Source organism: Echiichthys vipera (assembly GCF_963691815.1).
Source record: "Echiichthys vipera genome assembly, chromosome: 5".
Lineage (NCBI taxonomy): Eukaryota > Metazoa > Chordata > Actinopteri > Perciformes > Trachinidae > Echiichthys > Echiichthys vipera.
Window position 1 is genome coordinate 23620557 of NC_139830.1, and position 19556 is coordinate 23640112.

Here is a 19556-nt window from a genome sequence, read left to right on the forward strand (position 1 = left end):
CTAAGACAAGTTTTCAGCATTTCACATTCATGATTATATACCTTTTGATGTGAGATCAAAAACTGGATGGGTAGAAAATCTGATCACACAATAATCTATTCTGACTGATGTTCCATTTGTTCAAGCAAGGATGTCTCTTCCTCTATAAATATTTACAATAATATGCTACAAAAATCCCAATTCATAAAGCATTGATGAAGAGCTTCCTTGAAAACCAGGTTAGAATCACAAGTGATAATTCCAACTTACAGTACAAACAAGTATACAGTACAAACTACAAATATACAAATATAGAAATATATTCTGAGGTTTTAGCAACCTTTTGACACTTAAATGCCATTTCTTGTCAGAAACCACATGTAAATATAAAAATATAGACAATGTTTTTGTACAAAATATTGACATCATGTATGGATCTCCATTCGTATGTGCAAATTAACACTGATCAACAGAAGAATGAGGAGTTTTTTTCAGACAAACGCACAGAAAAAGGCATAGTCCATTTTGGCCTGTTAGTCATGTAGTTTAGTTTTTCTTCAGTAAGAACCACAACTTCAGCTATTTGGACTTCTTAGTGTAACCTTGTGTACTCTTGGGAAAGAGAATAGCATTGACTCATTTTATTTTGCAGCGCCTGTGGTCACACAGTAGAACAAGTCTGGGACGGCAATGACTCAGTTTTAATTCATCCTTATTAAGAGTTGTCTTTAATTTAAATCCTTAGCTCTGCCTCCTCGCTGTGTTCTAAATTGTGTTCAGTTGTGCTGATCATTGATGCAGAGGGACCCTGTGAAACACTAAAGGGTGTGATTGCAGGAGAACGTGCTGCTAGCGGGGAGAGAGAAGGGGAGAAACTTGGAGACATGGCGACTGAGGAGATGGATCCTTCTGCACTGAGGGGAGATCTTCGTAAAGAAGCCAAGAGGGGGAACGTCCGCCCTACAGCCGGCTTCGGAGGTACAGTTTTGGCTCCGGGGTGGGCCACAGAGGTTATGAGAGGCGGGGGGTCGATTCTTGATTCTGCCTTTGCTTTGTGATGAAATGACCTGCGAGGATGAGGAGGAGCTGTTTCATCTTTTAAACGTGCTATTTCAGTAAAAACGCTAGCTAAAGGTTGGAACTGGGGACACCAGTTCAGCAGGTAATCCCAGTTATAGCTGCCCCTCAGCTCCTCATCACTGGCCACGATGGCTGTCAGGGAGCCATCCACAGCAGGCTTTCCATCCTCTGGGAAAGTATAATCTTTAGGGTGGGAGATGCTGAGTCCCCGTCCCACACCCACATATCCACCCCCCTCATCTCTGTAGACTGGCACCTGGCCAGCTAATAAAGTACCATTCAGACTGCCTAGTTTTTTCCCTTTGAACCAGTCTATGGAAGGCTCGCAGGACACATCTGACAGCTGATCTGCATCCTGCTGGATTCCAGAGTCCGGACCTCGGGCAGAGATGCGCTCCTGCATGGAGGAGGAGATACTTGACACTCGAGGGTATTCATTAATCATCCTGATCTCATCATCCTCCGCTGCCTCTGCCTCAGCAGAGCCCCGCCCACTAGAGTGGGAGGGATCAAGGGATCCCCCACGAGTGTATGGACCCCCAGTGCTGCCACTCTGATCAGCTGTGTATCCAGGAAGGGCTTGATGGTAAATCATTTCATTCGCTGCTATCTTTGTTTCCTCAAACTTATGCAGCATGGTGCCTGACGCTGGTGTTCGTCCGTGTGCCTTTTGCTCCTTCTTCTGACGCCTTAATTTAACAAAAAAGAGTGCCACAGCAATGATAATAAGTATGACTATGGTCCCAAGTGATACTGCAATGACGCTGATCAGCAACATATTCATGTCAGTTGTGAGACCAAAATTTGTATGGGTCACATCTACGATTACTTTGGCCACTGCAACGCGGGACGTCTCCAGAGGGCTGTGAGCAGTCACGTCCAGTGTTATTAGACGCAGCTCCCTTTTAGAGCGACTCTCATGTCTACTGTAGCTGTCCATCTTTAGGGAAATGGCTCCTGTTGATTTATTGACTTCAAAATAAGGCGAACTGTCTGCTAGAGTGTAGAGGACAATGCCATCCACACCTCCATCCTCATCTCTGGCTTGCACTTTGCCAATGATTTGACCTTTCTTTGCTCCCTCAGGCACTTCAAATGAGAACTCTGAGGATGTGAAAACAGGATCATATTCATCCTCCCCTGTAACATAAATCTGCACTGTTACAGTAGCAGAGTAGTTGCTAGCATCCATGGCAACAGCCTCAAAATGGAAGGAGCTGACCTTCTCATAGTCAAACGTAGAGCGAGTCCGTATTTCCCCTGAAGTTTGGTTCATGAGGAAGGCCTCTCTTCCCTCTTTAGAGTTGTCTAACATGTAGTACCTCAACTGTCCAAAAACTCCTCTGTCATGGTCGATTGCATGCAGCATGGTGACTAAGGCATTCTGGGGTTGGTTCTCCCTGATGCTAGCAGTTATCAGTTTGAGGGGAAAGAAGGGCCGGTTATCGTTGATGTCCTTCACCTCAATATTGACCGGGGCCAAAGCATAATGCCCTTGACGGTCAGTAGCCTGGACAACAATCATATGGGACCACTGTCGCTCGCTTTGCAGAGGTCTTTGCAGCCTCAAGGCTCCGGTCCACTGGTCCACCTGGAAAAGGTCTGTCTCGTCCCCCGAGCTTATGGAGTACTGCACCTCTCCATTGGGAGCAGAATCTGGATCGGTGGCAGATAGATGCAAGATCTCTGTCCCTACTGCTGCACCCTCACTCAGTACGACACTGTATTCCGCTCGGGTGAAAGCTGGAGGGTTGTCATTGGCATCTGTGACGCTGATGAGGATGGGCACGCTGGAGCTACGCTGCGGGATTCCCCGATCTGATACAACAACAGTCAGGTTATAGATCGGCACTGCTTCAAAGTCCAGCTCCTCCACCAGGATCAGGCTACCAACTGTCTGGAAGCCCTGCCCCTCCAAGAAGCGCACGCTGCTCTCAATCTGGAAGGTATTACCTAAATTACCACTGGCAATGGCAAAATCAAAACCACAGTTGTCCCGGGACAGGTCGCCATCCACAGCTTCTAATGTCAGAACAGTTGATCCAGGAAGCCCATCTTCACACACCGTAGCTCTGTACTCTGACTGGTGGAAGATGGGGGCGTTATCGTTGACATCGGACACTTGTACCTGGACAGTGGCAATGGATGAAAGGGATGGAGTGCCCTGGTCGCGCACCTCAATTAACACCAGGATGGAGGGATTCTTAAAATCAAACACTGTTTTTTGGTTGACAAACAGAGTACCTGTAAGATTACAAAGAACATGGTCATGAAAGGAGCCACTGTCAGAATGTAATCATCATTAATTTATCACAGTCATTTACACACGGTGGTTCGTTCATTCAAATAAATAATTAAATCCCAATTACATTTTGTAACCACTGTAGCAAAGTTGTGTATATGCTGTTGAATGGAACCTTATTTTAGGCAAAGGCAATGCATTTGAGAATAGGAGACAGAATAGCTTGAGGCAAAAATACTTTTAGATGCTATCTCATTAAATCTGGCCTTAAATGACTTTAAATGAACAAAATGATTAAATATTTTGCAATGCCTTTCGCAAAATTATGTCCAAACCCCTAATGTGCATCCAAGAAGAGCCTTGGGGGATAACATTTTTTATGAAGGGTAATTAGGGGGAGCTCTGGTTAGAAAACAGTTATAAACAATCATAAATATGCACACAATAACCTTACCGTTGCTTGGGTCAATGTAGAAGACACCCCTAGTTGATGACATTACTCTGTAGGTAATCTTCCCGTTGTCTCCAGAGTCACGGTCAGTGGCTGTTACTGTGATGACTGCACTGCCTGCTGGGAGGTGCTCTGATACAGTCACCTGATGAGAAACACACAACAAAGATATAGGCATATATGCGTTACTGATAATTCAACAATATAACAAACATGCTAATACTCAAAAAGTGGTGGTATATAAATGTGTGAAGTGGAAGCGGCACCTGATACAAGTCTTGAGTAAAGGTGGGGACATTATCGTTCACATCATCCACCAGAACAGTGATGTTGGCCTCGCTTTGATGTTTAGAGTCGGATGAGCGGACGGTCAGGGTGTACCACGTCCTTTCCTCATAGTCCAGAAGGCCGGTCAGAGACACCCCTCCTCCATAACGATGAATCCCAAACATGTCTTGGGTGCTTGTATCCAGGTGTAGTGTGTAGGAGAGGGCTGGCCCTGAGTCGACGTCGTTTCCTGTTACTTGGGTGATAACTGTTCCAATCAGAGCATCTGTAGGATAATAATGTGGAGAGGCGGGAGAAGAGGACATTTAAGTTGCAGTTGAAATGAAGCACATCAATTCTAAGTTTAAAAAAAAAAGTTTTTATTATGAAATATCCTGTTCTAGAAAGCCTTGATCTAATATAGACAGGAAATGAACAGAGGAACTTGGCAGAAGCACGTTTCGAGTCAGATTTTTCTCACTGAGCCCCACTGAGCGAGCTGCCAGGGAGTGTGATGTGAGGGGTTTAGGATAAGAATACTGGATTAACTTCCTCTGTGAAGCTCACTTACCCTCAGGCACTCGGATCTCCCGATGCAGAGGAATCATGGGACTGTTGTCGTTGAGGTCGATGATGATCACAGTGAGGGTGGCAGAGCCAGCCAGCCGCGGGGTTCCCCGGTCTGTTGCCGTAACAACAAGCCTGATGCCACATAATAAATGTCAGTGTCTGAACTTTCTGTGGACCCGGTTGTGTAATATTTCACCCCCCACCAAGATCAGCCTCTTTTTATTTCAGAATGAGTATTAGAATATATTTGTTTTCATACAATAGGGCTCCCTTGTTAGTTCTTTACATTTCTAAATTTCATCAGGACTTCGTTTCAATATTAAAAATGGATTGGAGATGTATTATTTCTTTCAAATCAATTAAATTTGTTCAAAATTTCATTTTAGACAACCATCTGCAGGACAATTATTGATTTATTTTCTTTCTTCAAATCACTTGGATCGGCTTCTGGACCAGCCGCTCAATGGCTCCCAATTTTTATTTTCTCGTTTTGTAACTGAAACCATTTTCAGAACAGCTCTTACAAAAGGCAACCTAATGTAAATATCAACTATGTTGCACCGATCTATTCCTTTTGTTTTTTTAAATGTGGGTTTATTTAATGGAAATATGCACAAAAACAAGCGTTACCATTGAAACAAGTCATAAAAGTCATTTGTGAGGGAATGGACATTATCACAGTGACAAACATTTAACTTCCATGTGTGAAGGGCAGAGATGAGCTGAAGGGAACCAAATGGCAGGATGTGATAACAGACAAAGAGAGAAAAAAAAAAGAAAAACTCACTTTGTTTGCGTCCAGATCTCTCTGTCCATTATAGCTGCCGTGGTGATGCTGCCGGTCAGTGGGTCTATCTTAAACAAGCCACTCATGGACGAAGACCTGATGGAGTAGGTCACCTGGCCATTTTGTCCCTGGTCCAGGTCATCTGCAGCAACCTGAGAAATTTACCACACAATAAAAATATAGAAGTACGTGCAACCGCAGTTTCAGTGTAACATAAACTAGTGAGCAATATCGGACTTGGAAGTCAAGAGTTAATAAAAAATGGGCCATATGGACCTGACTTTATGGCACAAATGATTCTATAGTATATTCAGTTGTACACTGAGAATACATGTAATTGAAGAGAGTAATTCTTCTACACTCTTGAAACTATCCAGATTTCTGAGGCACAAGTTATTTTTTTTCTACAACTTCACACTTTAAAAACAGCCAACCAAAATAAATGTGTGGAGGACAGGCTACTGCACCTGGATAATAGGGAAATCGTAGCCCTGTGCCTCTCTAATGTAGGCCACATAGTTCTGCAGTTGGAAGCGTGGCAAGTTGTCATTGACGTCCTGCAGGATTAAGTTGACAGCCATGTAGGAGCTGGAGGATGCCGTCTCAGCTTTCACCACAAGGCGGAGTTTCGGTGTCTCCTCAAAGTCTAGTTCTTCAGATTTCTGAACCCATATTTCACCTAATTCACAAAAATAACAATGAGTCACATATAAACTTTGTTTATAATGTATGCTGCCATCTCGGCACTGACCGGTAATGGTGTTCATTCCAAAAGATTGCATTCTGTTTCCACTGAAAATACTGTAGCTGATACCAGTCTGAGAGCCATCGGGGAACTGGGCCTGAGTCTGTGTTACAACTGTGCCTGTAAGGTGAGAAACACACTTGGTTTACACATTTTACTTGTACTTATTATTTCTACTATACATTCATACATTTCCAAGTGAAAAGATCTAAATAATATCAAAACCTTTAGCAGCGTTCTCCTGCAGACTGATGTCTCGAGCTGTACGAGAGAAGCGGATCCCCCTGTAGCTTTGCTCCCTGATATAAATGATAACCACCCCCAGGGAAGATTGAGCTGGGTTGCCCTGATCCATGGCCTGAACTATCAAAGTCCTCTGGCTTTGGGTCAGAGTCTGCAGCTTCTCTGTGGCCTGGATGTCTCCTGTCAGTGAATTGATGGTGAAGCCCCTCACAGGGTTGGCGAAACGATAAAACACAGAGCCATTAGCCCCAAAGTCCTTGTCCTCCGCCCTCATGGTGGCCAGCACTCGGCGGCTGGACACGCTGCTGGCAGAGATGTTCACAATGAGTGGGTCCAGAATGAAGAAGGGTGCATTGTCGTTCACATCCTGAATGTAGACAGTCACTTGAGCAGTAGAGTTACGTGGGTCTGCAGGGGAGGAGTCAGTGGCACACACCTCAAAGGTGTAAGCAGCTGTTCTCTCTCTGTCTAGGGGTGCTGCTGTGATGATGCGGCCTGTGTTCTGGTCTATGATGAACATGCTCTGGGAACCACGGCTCAGAAAGTACAGCACCTGGCTGTTTGGGCCCTGATCCAAATCAATGGCTTTCACCTCCAGGACAAGTGAGCCAATGGGAACATCTTCTGAAACGTCTGCAGTGTAACTGCTACTCTGAAACTGGGGGCTGTGATCATTGATGTCCATAATGGTCACCTCTACAGTAGCAGTGCTGCTGAGGGGAAGGTGGCCCTGGTCCTGAGCTGTGACTGTCAGAGTGTACCCAGCCTTCTTCTCCCGATCCAGAGGCTTTGAAGTAGACAGCACACCTAAATGTCTGTCCAAGCGGAAGTCTCCCAAGGGATCTCCAGCTGCAAGGAGAGCAATGGCAAATGGTTATGAAAAAGTTATTATAAAATGTTATAAAAATGCTAAATCATAGGAGTAGTTTAGCTGATAATTTAGAAACTGAAAGCTAAAACACTTGTCAAATCACCTGTAATTATGTAGTTTATCTCCCCACTATCTCCTGCATCCTGGTCAGTGGCTCTCAGGGTAAACAGAGGCAATGCCTCCAGGTTTTCAGGCACTTCTATGCTGTAGTAGAGACGTCCAAAGAAAGGGGCGTTGTCATTCTCATCAAGCACTCTGATCCTCACTGTGGCTTTGGCATAGTTGGGGGGAAGGCCTTCATCTTTTGCATAAACTGAAAAAACATGAGAAAAAAACACAAAACAGAGTAAAGGTGATTTTAAAGAAATGGCAAAAGCCACATGACAAATTTGACATTCAGAGAGTAACCGTTAATGTTTTATCTGTGATGATGTAGGACAGTACCTGTCACAGTGTAGTACTCCTGGAGCTCCCTGTCGAGGGACTCAGTGGTCGTTATTACACCTGTAACTGGGTTGATGCTGAAACTCTCCTCTGAGATACCACCATATGTCACCTGCCCATTGGTTCCTACATATAAACACACAGAAAAATTGAATTAAAGATGGATTGTAAAAACATTTGACAATAACAAAATGTCACCAAAGCCTAGAATTTGAATTCCCCTGACCTGTAAATATATATTTTAAAGCATTTCAAAGGTATTTGTATTCATCTTGTTAATAGGTTGTATACTCATTTGTTCATTTGTCACTGTTTAACTGTCTAATCATTTGGCAGTGACAGCCTTCCCTCAGGTGTCTGGATGCCAGATTACGTGCTAACAGAAAGCAGCCTGGCAACCTCACCTGTTTACTTCACAAATTGCTTTTGGAGAGAAAGTTTATAACCATTCTGTTTTATGTGCTTCTGACTAAGTCTGAGAGAACACATCCTTTCTTTAGCCCAACCCCCACCCTACTAAGTCCTCAATTAAAAACAACTGTTAATGTCTGTAACACATACTAAGCACATGAAGAATTACAGGCATTTTGTCTGTCTTAATGGCTGAATCAGTGCAATTTGATATCCATTTAAAACACACACACACGCACGCACGCACACACACACACACACACACACACACACACACACACACACACACACACACACACACACACACACACACACACACACACACACACACACACACACACACACACACACACACACACACACACACACACACACACACACACACACACACACACACACACACACACACACACACCACCATTATTAAATTGCAAATATATATTTTTTAAATTACAATATTTTTCCTACTTCAAAGTGGACCAAGCACCGCCCCAACTTGCATGTGTTGCTTAGAGCTACACTGTTTCATTGCTCTTATTGGTTGTAGATATATCCAGTTGCATCAGACGTATTTTGGCCACTTGGAAAAGTGAACAGCGAGGTTCAAGACTAATACGCATTTGCAAATTAGTGTGGCGATGCCAGGCAAAATTTGACCTTTTAATTACCAAGTTAGTGCACACTGGGAAAGTTTTATTGATTAAAGAGTAGGATTACATGTACAAAGCTGCAGTAACTAAGTCAGTGCACATTGAATGTCTCACCTTGGTCCAGATCAGAGGCAGACACTGTCAACACACTCGTCCCTGGAGGCTTGTTCTCAGAGATCTGGGCTTCATACTGGCTCTCCTCAAAACAGGGCACCTCATCGTTAACATCAATCACGTGGACACACAGCAGCTGGCTGGACAAATACTGGGGTATCCCATGATCCTCGGCGGTTATTGTGAGGTTAAAGACGTCCTGCTCCTCACGGTCCAGAGGTTTGAAAATAGACAGGGAGCCTGTAGAGAGATGAATCAGGGGTGAAATGTGAGGAGAGATTTCCTGTATGTGTGTGTGTGTCTGTGTGTGGGTGTATTTTATTATAGCCTGTTTCACAGAGGCAGTTACACATGACAACTACGGTATGAAAGCATGCTATCAAAGGCAATAAAATATGCTACTTTCCATGCTAGTGTGTAGTCATTTGATATAAAAAGCAAGTGTGAAAAGTTGCCGTGTGAAGGCCAAATCAGAGATAATTTCCTCCACACACACAGCTTTGCCTACCTGAGTGCTACCACCACCACTGCTGTAACAGCCCAGCAGTCTGGCCACAGTTTACGAGATTTTCCATTGGAGAATGCCACAGCCATCGAGAAAGAAGCAGTAAACACACGCTCTAGACACGCAACAGCCAGGCCTGCCGTGCTCTGTAGAAATTAGGGGCACCCTTGCCTTTTCATTATCCTGCCCTTAGAGGGTAGAGCTTGCATTGATTCAATTTCAATTTAATGCTTTAAAATGAGCTGCAACTGTTAAAGAAAGAGGGAAAAGGCTGTTTTGGTTTTAACTTTTTTTTCCCTGCATGTTTTTGCTTTGTATCTTGCTAGGACTGAGATAACTTGCCCCTAAGCCTTTAATCTGGTAGGAGTTACAGGCTGAAATATTTTCACCAAATTTGACTCCTCTGTGATCCTGCCGTATCCATGGTCACTGATAACACATGGGCACAGAAAGAGACAGTGGTAAACAGGGGGAAGATTTTATTTTGGATGTTTTTGATTCCAGCATCTTAAGCCGATGTGAGATTTGTGGCGCCAACACTTTGGACTGCAGTGAGAGGGTTAGCTGAGGTTGCTCAGGCAACAAACACATTTGTCTCGTCTTTAATGCAGAAGTCATTTATCAACCTGCATTAATCCTGGAATGGTGCTGTCTTTTGCAAAGAAGCATTTCTCCATATCACCAGTGTACTCTCCCTTTGCTTTGCACCAAAAGTGAAATTAATGACCTAGCTCTTCTGACAATGAGTGTAGTGACAATAGTTCTCTATATTGTGGTTAACTGTGATGGCAAAGTAATGAAGACAGAGCGTGTATATAGTATCAGGTCTTCGGTTACTGACCCCAAAACAGGAGCAAACCAGGTGCTCAGAGGATTAACTCTGTCAGTATTCTAACAAATACCCAGTGTGCATGAAAACACTTCAAGATGAGAGTCATACTGGGCTGAAGCAGAAGTGGCATGCATGACAGACACTGAACGTTTCCATCCCTGAGCTGCTCTAGGGGGCATCCCGGTTGGTGACTTGAAGGGGAAGGCGGAGCTTACGATGACACGTGTCTCAAACACCACAACAAAGCCCACAGGACCAAAAAGCCCAAGGTCAACATTGACTAAGTGACAGAGTCTCGTGTTAGCACACAAACACATATGTGCATGCCTGCACACACACACACACACACACACACACACACACGCGCACACACACACACACACGCACACACGCACACACACACACGTGCGTACACATAAACATGCGTAACTGATCCCTTCTCTAATGGTTCCCAGAAGCCTGAGCAGGAGGTTCTTTGGTCTTTCATGGGAATAGATCCACAATAACAGATGATGGGTTGTGTGTGTGCGCGTGTGTGTTTAATATTTGGCAGGCTGCTCTGTCTGTCTGGCCTCCAACTGAGAGAAATAAGTCATGAAAGGTGAAGCAAGAGTTGTGCGGCACTAAGACGCAAGCAGAGTATTAGAAGAGTGTGTGTGTGTGTGTGTGTGTGTGTGTGTGTGTGTGTGTGTGTGTGTGTGTGTGTGTGTGTGTGTGTGCGTGCGTGCTTATGTAGGGGGAGGTTTGGTAATTGTGTTGGGGGGTTGTTTGGAAGCACATGGAAAGGTGGGTAGATTACACATGCAATGTGAAGTCAAATTTAGAGGTGGCACAAATGCTTCGAAAGTCCATAAAAAGACCCAAACAGGAGTGAACAAATGCAGATTCACTTGTTTACTTAAAGTGTAAATATTTTAACATGAGTAAGGTAGTAGTAGTATTATTATTATTGGAATAAAGAAACAAAATAAAAAATGAATGTGTATTGTGGATAATAAGTAACTGTCCAATAGAAGTGCAGTATTTGAAAACATTTCCTGATATTACCCTGCAAAATGATTAAAATGTTGATAATGATGATATGATGCTAACATGTGATATACCTTCATTGTATATGCATATCCCAGAGCCACATACGCATTAGCTGTGTGTGGCTAAATCATGGGAAAAGACCTTGAAAGGGGAAACCTATTTATCTAATATACCATAATTTTCTTCTAAAGTGTTCTCTCAGTTGTATAGCTTATGCCACACTATCACCAGACAGAACATGGTTGATTCTGCAGTACCCCAACTTATGTTCGCTCATGTAAATGAAGTGCACATTATTCCTGCATTGACTTACCAGTGTTAGGGTTGAGGCTAAATGTCCCTCCAGTGTTGCCTGACTGGATGCTATAGGTCACTCTGCCATTCTCCCCTTGGTCCGCATCTCTGGCCATGACATACAGCGCCACAAAGCCCACCGGCTGGTCCTCCATCACACTGACAGCTGTTGGTGAGCTGAAAACCGGTGGATTGTCGTTCTCATCAGTTACATATACCCTCGCTGTCACAGAACCCCAGCGCCTCTGGCTAGCATCAAGGGCAGAGTCTGTTGCCTTAACAACCAGTATCAGGTTGGAGGTCACCTCGTGGTCCAGCTCCTGGCCCAAGGAGAGAACCCCAGTGGAGGGGTCGAGGGTTAGTAGGCCAAGAGTGTTTGGCCACTGGTGGAGAATGGAGTACTTCAGCTCACTGTTGGGCCCACTGCCATCCTTATCTGTGGCCTGGAAAGTATAGATAGAAGAGCCCGGCTCCATGTTCTCAGAGATGACAATAGTGATGGGGTCCTCTGGGAACTGAGGGGCATGGTCATTGCTGTCCTCTACGTCAATGTCCAGGTGGACCAGGGTGCTGCTAGGAGGGGCCTGAGAGAGATCATCCACCTCAATCTGCAGAGTGTAGCGTGCGTCTCTTTCATAGTCAAGAGGACGGGCCAGGTAAACGTCTCCAGTCAGACGGTCCACGACAAAGGTCCCGTGTCGATCTGTACCCCCCACCACTGTGTAGGTCACCCCCCCCTCCTCTGGAGTGTCTCTGTCACGAAGGCGGACTGAGCCAATAACAGATCCAGGCTTGGCCTCCTCCACAGAGTTGAAGGATATGGAGAATGAATTGGTCTTAGAAGTAGGTCTGCTATTGCTGAGAACCTGCCATGAAAATAAAACTGTTTGAGTATTTGAGGATAGAGCAACACAACAGTGGATCTGACGCTTCATTAAGATACCTGGTGGAGAAACTCAAGTTTGCAATTTTCAATACAAAGAAAGAATGGAAATATTTCATGGATGTTGGGAAAAGCAAAAACAGATTTTGTTCACCCAACTCACTTGTGCTGTATGTGTTCGCTGAGAACAAATTAAACCAGTTACAAGAGGTTTTTATAGACTTGAATAGCACGCCTGCCTCCCTTAATCACGCTTAATCTGACACTCATGTTGCTGCCAGAAAAAATAATAGATGATAAAAGTAACACAATCAGAGAAAGAAATGGTGAGAGGTTTTTAGTTTAGCATTGGGACATATTCCTATACTGTGGTTTAGCTTTACACTTGCTTTAATGAGCAGCTCAAGTCTCTTCAAAGACTACAACATGATGACTTCTCTCCTTTGTATGAAAAGAGTAGCATAAGTAACACATGACACATTATGTTGATACAACATAAGCAGCTGTAAAGAGCGGAGGGAGAGGTTTAGCTGCATTGCTGACAGTTTTTGGTATGCTGACGGGGTGATCTAGATACTCAGCATTGCATCCTACAACGCAATTCCCACGGTAAGTAGGCACTCAAAAAAATACAAATGTGTGTATGTGAAATCTTACATGACAAGCTGTAAATTGGTTCCACATTAGATGGAAAACGAGTGTTCCAGAAATAAATTGGTATAGTCCCATCCTATCATCGATGGATTTAGAAAATCAGTTTGAAACGATGATTAAAGCAAATTACAGAAATGCGTCAGCGGGCAAGAACAACACTGCACTGTTTAATCCAATTAACTAATAATTATGACTTTCATTTTTGTTTTGGTGGGAAGGAGGAAAAACTGAACTGGCACTTAATGGAGCTGTTTATATGGCAACTCTATTTTCCTGGAACCTATAAATCTATGCTCCTTCCAGGGTTCTTCCATTGTGTCCATTTTCTGTCCTGTATTAAATATTAACTGAATTACCTTCAATGCTGTGTTTTACGCGTGTATATCCCTGCCGCTCATTGCAAAAAGGGCTACTGTGTTAAAAAAGTGTTGAAGTCATTGAGTATGACCTTGATCAGAGCAGTCTACAGCTGGCCCTCATCACAAGCCAGCTGGGAGTATTTGATTTAGTCCCACTTTTCCATTTCAGATAGAAATTTCCCTTTTGAAAAGTCACAGGGGAAGAGAAGGGAGGGGATGGGAGGGAAGCTTGTCAGAAGTGAGCTTGATATGTCTGCTGCTAGTCTGAGGGGCCCAGAGACATGTATCCTCTCAGCCCCAAGTCTATTCTTTGATATTATATAGGTGAATAGTGCGGGTGTTTGTGCTGGCTGTGGTCCAACAAATGTCTGACCTGAATGGTGAGGGAGCAGGAGGTGCTACGAGGGGGCAGTCCTCTGTCAGTAGCTGTCACCATCAGAGTGTACTCAGCCCGCTCCGAGTGGCTTAGAGGGGATGATGAACGCAACTCCCCAGTGTTTGGGTTCAAAGAGAAACGCTCAGCCCTGGGACCTGGGAGAGAAAAAAAGAGTCCAAACTTTCACTGGAGACAATGTACACAAGTCAGTTGTAGCATTTTGTCATTGTTAAATCGAGCCATTTGTACAAATATGTGTTTTTACCCATTGACTCAACCACTATGTTATATATTTACAGTATTTGCACACAAAAATGATTTATTTAGTTCTTTTCTAAATACAGTTACAATTGATTTACACTAAAACAAAATCAAATACAGACTGGAAAAATGAAAAAATAAACATAAGCTAAAAATTCAAATCTCTTCCTCCACTCACCGAGTACAATCACTTTCTTAAAATGTGCTACATTGGCATACATATAATAAATCTTTGAATAATTATTTTGCACAGATGAGTACTCTGTTTACTTCCGGCAGACACCATACCTGACAAAGAGTAGAATACAGTTCCATTCTCCCCTTCATCAGGGTCTTTGGCTTGCAGCATGCCCAGTAAAACCCCAGAGGACTGACCTTCTGTCACCTGTGGTACAAAATAAATAAATAAATTGGATGTCACCAAATTGCACTTGAAATTTAATTTTCTTCCTGTATGTTTCCATGGTCTTGTGGCATCACCTGTATGATGAGGTTTTTGCCCGACTGGCTGTGGGTGAAAGAGGGATCATTGTCGTTGTCATCCATGACAGTGATGAAGGCTGTGCCTGTGGCGCTACGAGGGGGTGAACCTCCGTCTTGAACCACCACCCCCAGCTGGTAACTTGACTGCTGCTCTCTGTCCAGTGTAGTCCTTGTACTGATCTCACCTGGGAAAAGAAGGCAGTGAAAGAGTGGGATTTTATCCCGAGGCACTAGTCCAGAGCAACGGAATAATGATGAGACTTAAGAGCCAGCAGGCTTTGATCTGTGACACACAAGTAATCGACATGCACAGTGTGCAGATGTACGTGTACATGTACACACACACAAATAGAGGAAGTTTGGAAGGTTGGCAGATGCTGTAGAGACTCATAACTCAGCCAGAAACCCATCACAAATCACACTCTTAGTCTCCCGCCACAGACTAACAGGCTCAGCAGGCCAATTAGAGCCCGGCAAGACGCTTAGTGCTAGTGTCACCATCATCTGACTAATTTATGACAGTGGGGAAGAGGCATCTCAGTGAGATGAATAAACACAGAGCGTTCTTTCTCACAAAAAGTTTACATTTTTGATCTTTCTTGTGGAATCAAGACAGCTTTTTTTTTATTGATGGAAGATCTTTGAGACTAGAGACTTTGTATTTCTGTTTAGTTTTAGCTGCCTTCAGAAGATGATGGAGAATACCTATTTCTAATTCCAATCTAGAGAACATCAAAAATTCAACACATAATACCAGTGCGACCTTTCTTGTGTTAGTTCCTTTGTCAAAAGCAGCATTATTAAAGCATGATATTACAGTCAGCTGTTTTTTTTTCAATTATGCCTGCTCTGTTCTTTAAGCATCTCTCCCTTCAACTTCTCCAAAGACATCTTTACATACAGTATGTGGTTTTGTTACATACCGTATGTAGGTTTTTTTTGGCCTGGCAACACCAAACTAATTTGCGAATGAAACCTATTAGTTCTAATTTTCAATTTCCAAGGGGCTTTTGGGCGAGCACACCCAAAATTGCTCTGGACACGACCTACAACCAATCACACCAACAAAACAATAAAGCCCCGAGCAACACATGCAAGTAGGGGTGATGCTTGGTCTGTTGCTGCATGGTCCCAAACGTTGTCAAATTACAGCTACAGTAGACTAAAATGTATTTCTGAAAACATCTGAGGTGGGAAACACGCAATACAGCAACATAATCTTGATTTATATTTGATCCGCACTGCCTAGTTTGACAGTCTGAGCCAGTCTTGAGCCTGGTGTATTGCACTTGACGGAGTATACGCCAAGCTAAACGATCACCACTTTAAGACTCCAATCCAAGACACCAACAGTGAATGCTGTCGTGATTATTACGAGTACATCATATTTCAACAAACCTGTGTGGGAGTTTATCTGGAAGTGGCGATCAGGGTGCAGGAAGCGGTAGCTGAGGCGTCCATTGGGGCCACTGTCTCGGTCTGAGGCCATCACGTGACCAAAGCCTGTTCCTGCAGGCAGGTTTTCTCTCACAGCCATGAAGATCCTCTCCTGTGTGAGCCGAGGAGAGTTGTCGTTCTCATCCGTCACCGATATCCGTACTGTGGCACTACCCGTCTTCTTCAGCTGTCCATGACCTTGGCTAGCCAGCACTGTCAGAAGATACATGTCCTTGACTTCTCTGTCGATGGCGCTCTTCACAAACAACCAGCCACTGTCTGCAGCAATGCCAAACCCTGCAGCATCTCCATCGGGACGCAGGTGATACGCCAGGGGACTGAAGTAACCTGAGCCAGGGGTTTCTCTGTTCAGAGCCCGGACCTGCAGGAAGTGCGTGTTTATTGGAGTCCCTTCTTTTAGCTCCACGCGGTATGTGAGGGTATCGAACACAGGTCCCTGGTCATTCTCTGCCTGGACATGAACCACAAGCACGAAGGTGGCGCTAAGCTGGGGTACTCCACAATCCTTTGCAATCACCTGGAGATCATAACGGGGAGCACTTTCATAATTAAGGCTCCCTACCAATCGGATCTCCCCACTGCTGCGTTCTATGCTGAAGGTCCTTTGGATTCCACTTGTATAAGAAAGATCAAAGGTGAGTTGTCCATTGACTCCAGAGTCTCTGTCCTCAGCTTGGACACGATACACCATGGTGCCCATTTCTGTATGCTCTGGCAGCAGCAGGGACTCTGAGTACGAGGGCAGAAAAACAGGCGGGTTGTCATTTATGTCTGCGATGGTAATGTGGACGCGGGTCTGGCCAAAGGCAGGGGGGTTGCCACTGCGGGCCTGCAACTCCAAAGCAAGAGCCGACTGGGCTTCGTGATCCAGGGGCAGACTGGTCCTTAAGGCCCCAGTTTCAGGATCCACTGTAAAGTAGCCTGCAGGGTCTCCAGAGCTGATGGTGTATGAAATATCTCTAGAGGTTCCTGGGAAGAGAGAAGGATGACAAAAACCAGAGACACGTTACCATGGCCCAGGAGGCTGCACTAAAAGCACTGAAGTAACAATATACTACAAAGATGTCGTTTTTCAATTTTCATGACTGTAATAGACCTCTAAAAACTCAGAAAATTAATATATAAACAAGGTTCTGAAATGGAATGTTTGATTGATGTTATTTCAGAGTTAGGTGTGTATAGTGGCCCAGCGCCTATTTGTACAAGTGGTGCGGGGAGCAGAAAAGAAACTCTTTTCAGCATGATCCAGTGTGACTGATAAATGTACTGTTCAATATGGGCTGTGGGACTCAAATTTGGGTGGGTGAGTGAGTGAGTGAGTGAGTGAGTGAGTGAGTGAGTGAGAGAGTGAGAGAGTGAGAAGAAGAAAGGCCATGTGTTTGTAGTCCCTACCTGTCTTACTGCTGGCATGGACGATGCCTACCACTGTCCCTCGCAAGACATCTTCAGATACAGTGAAGTAGTACAGGGTCTGTTCAAACACAGGTGGCGCCACCAGCCCTGCTACCACGCTAATGTTGACTTTGGCATTGACGAGGGTAGCCAGACCACCCCCATCCTGAGCAGAGATCACCATGGGAATGACAGAGTTGGCCTTCCCATAGACAGAACGAGACAGAGAGATGACACCTACAAAAATAAAGCCGTAGACAAGTTTCAAACAGGCTATTTTAACGTCACACAACATTATAAATCATGCAAGACAATAATGTAATGGAAAGTGCAGGAAGAAATTGGAGGACACAATCATTTAGATTCATAAATAATTGAAATCTTACAAATAAAGTATGCAGAAAGGAACTGGAAAATGATCTGTGCCAACCTGTGTCTTTGTTGAGAGTGAAATATGGGGAGGCTCCTCCAGGTACTGTTTTGTATGTAATTCTGCCATTCGTGCCTGAGTCTGGGTCATAGGCCCTCACTCTGACAACAGATGTCCCAGGAGCGCTCTGCATGCTCAAACTGACAGCATAGCTGATTGGGTAGAAGGCAGGTCTGTTATCATTAATGTCCACCAGATCTACTTTCACATAGGCTACTGAGCTCAGTCCACCCTGCAGAGGAAACAAAAAGCTCCTTTGTTATATCTTTACATACATTAAATCATGAACAGAGAAACCACACCTGAAAGCAGGATTTAGACCACATTAATGGTGAAAGTCAGTAAAAGTAAAAACCAGCAGTAAACCCTGTTAGAATTTCGATGTATACCCGTAGCCTCTTAAATATAGTCCCAGCAGGTTTGTGCAGGGATACAGATTGATAGTTTCCCTCGGGAAAGAGCAATATGTCATGACCCGTGGAGGGTGAGAGGGCCCGCCGCAACTGAACAATCTGTTTCATAGGCTTTTCATTTGCAGAAAATATAGTGCTGCCTTTATATTTGGACCAGGTGGCAAAAAGGAGGGAGGCAGCAGTCCAACTTGTTAAAATATAACTGCCTGACAGTTGAGGCATTTCTCCATCTGATTGCTTTAACATGGCTGCAGTCATTTTCTTTCATTTTAAACCTTATTTGTGAAGTACTATTTGGCATGAAGTGAGCAGGATATACTCTTTTGAATAAGCCTGCCATGGAGAGCCATTCAAGAATTTGTTTTTTACGTGGCTGCTCCAGTTTTTCTGCACAGTTGGACGTGTCTTCACTCTCCTGTCTATGTGAAAAGCATGGCTGTGTTTATAGGATTACTCTGTGGCTCAACAGATTCATATTAAGCATGATTTCAAAATGTGGTGGCTCACCCCATCCACTGCAGTTACAGTAAAGTCAAAATTGGCTGGTCCTTGATCTCTGTCTAGAGCAGCACTAGTGCAGATCTGGCCAGTCTCCTTGCCGATGGTGAACTGAGAGGGAACAGCGCTGTTAATGCCGGAGCCAAGGGAGTAGGTAATGGAGCCAAAGGAGCCGCCGTCTGCATCTGTTGCAGTCACCTACAGAGAAGAAAACATGCAATTGGTTAAACATTCCAACAATGTGCATTAAAATTGAAATGTATCAAGTTGGAAGGGAAATATCCTACTGGATAAACTAGGCAGTTTCCATACTCATTAATAATGCTACTCTAAAGCCGCAGCAGATCAAATCTAAATTCTATTAGAGGGATGTAAGAGGAGTGATGGCAAACTACAAACTGAAACAAGAACACCACAGCAGGTGCCTTTTGAAAGCATCTTTGGACCTGGTTTTTGTTGTTAATCTGAGTCTAAGTATTAGCTAAACAGGGCTTTTTGGCCGAAAGAAGCTCTGAGGGATTAAAGGAGGATGACTTCTACAGGCTCTGGGAGAGCTGCCAGCAGGGAAAACTGCCTGCTTCAGGAGTGGCGTCTGTCTGCAAGGGACAGTGACAGGGGACACTGGGGAACAGTGGGATACCACACAGTATGCTTCAGTGCAGCACATTATACCCTAATGTGATGTCCCACTTGCGGTCTGGTTTTAATAATGCCGCACATCTACAGAGGGCTGGAATCGCTGAAACTGTAAAAGCAGCTCACAAGCCATCACTCGGGGAGCTGACTCAATTACTACAGGATCTCCCAAGACAGCGCAAGGCAAATAGACCAA

The 19556-nt window shown here is 44.2% G+C and overlaps 1 protein-coding gene across 1 annotated transcript in view; it reads right to left on the reverse strand.

The window, feature by feature from the left end:
* Positions 1 to 435: 435 nt before the first annotated feature.
* Positions 436 to 19556, reverse strand: part of LOC310946977 (protocadherin-16-like) — an 82863-nt gene continuing 63742 nt past the window's right edge. Inside the window, exons 3-21 of the mRNA XM_083913587.1 lie at positions 18734 to 18922; positions 17814 to 18045; positions 17384 to 17620; positions 15932 to 16960; positions 14531 to 14718; positions 14339 to 14435; positions 13787 to 13944; positions 11537 to 12383; positions 8855 to 9094; positions 7680 to 7805; positions 7339 to 7548; positions 6347 to 7213; positions 6128 to 6241; positions 5844 to 6055; positions 5377 to 5528; positions 4591 to 4721; positions 4019 to 4305; positions 3756 to 3897; positions 436 to 3303 (exon numbers count right to left, since the gene is read on the reverse strand). Coding sequence (XP_083769713.1) covers positions 713 to 3303; positions 3756 to 3897; positions 4019 to 4305; positions 4591 to 4721; positions 5377 to 5528; positions 5844 to 6055; positions 6128 to 6241; positions 6347 to 7213; positions 7339 to 7548; positions 7680 to 7805; positions 8855 to 9094; positions 11537 to 12383; positions 13787 to 13944; positions 14339 to 14435; positions 14531 to 14718; positions 15932 to 16960; positions 17384 to 17620; positions 17814 to 18045; positions 18734 to 18922 — 8049 coding nt within the window. The 3' untranslated portion in view covers positions 436 to 712. The remainder of the gene's footprint in view (positions 3304 to 3755; positions 3898 to 4018; positions 4306 to 4590; positions 4722 to 5376; positions 5529 to 5843; positions 6056 to 6127; positions 6242 to 6346; positions 7214 to 7338; positions 7549 to 7679; positions 7806 to 8854; positions 9095 to 11536; positions 12384 to 13786; positions 13945 to 14338; positions 14436 to 14530; positions 14719 to 15931; positions 16961 to 17383; positions 17621 to 17813; positions 18046 to 18733; positions 18923 to 19556) is intronic.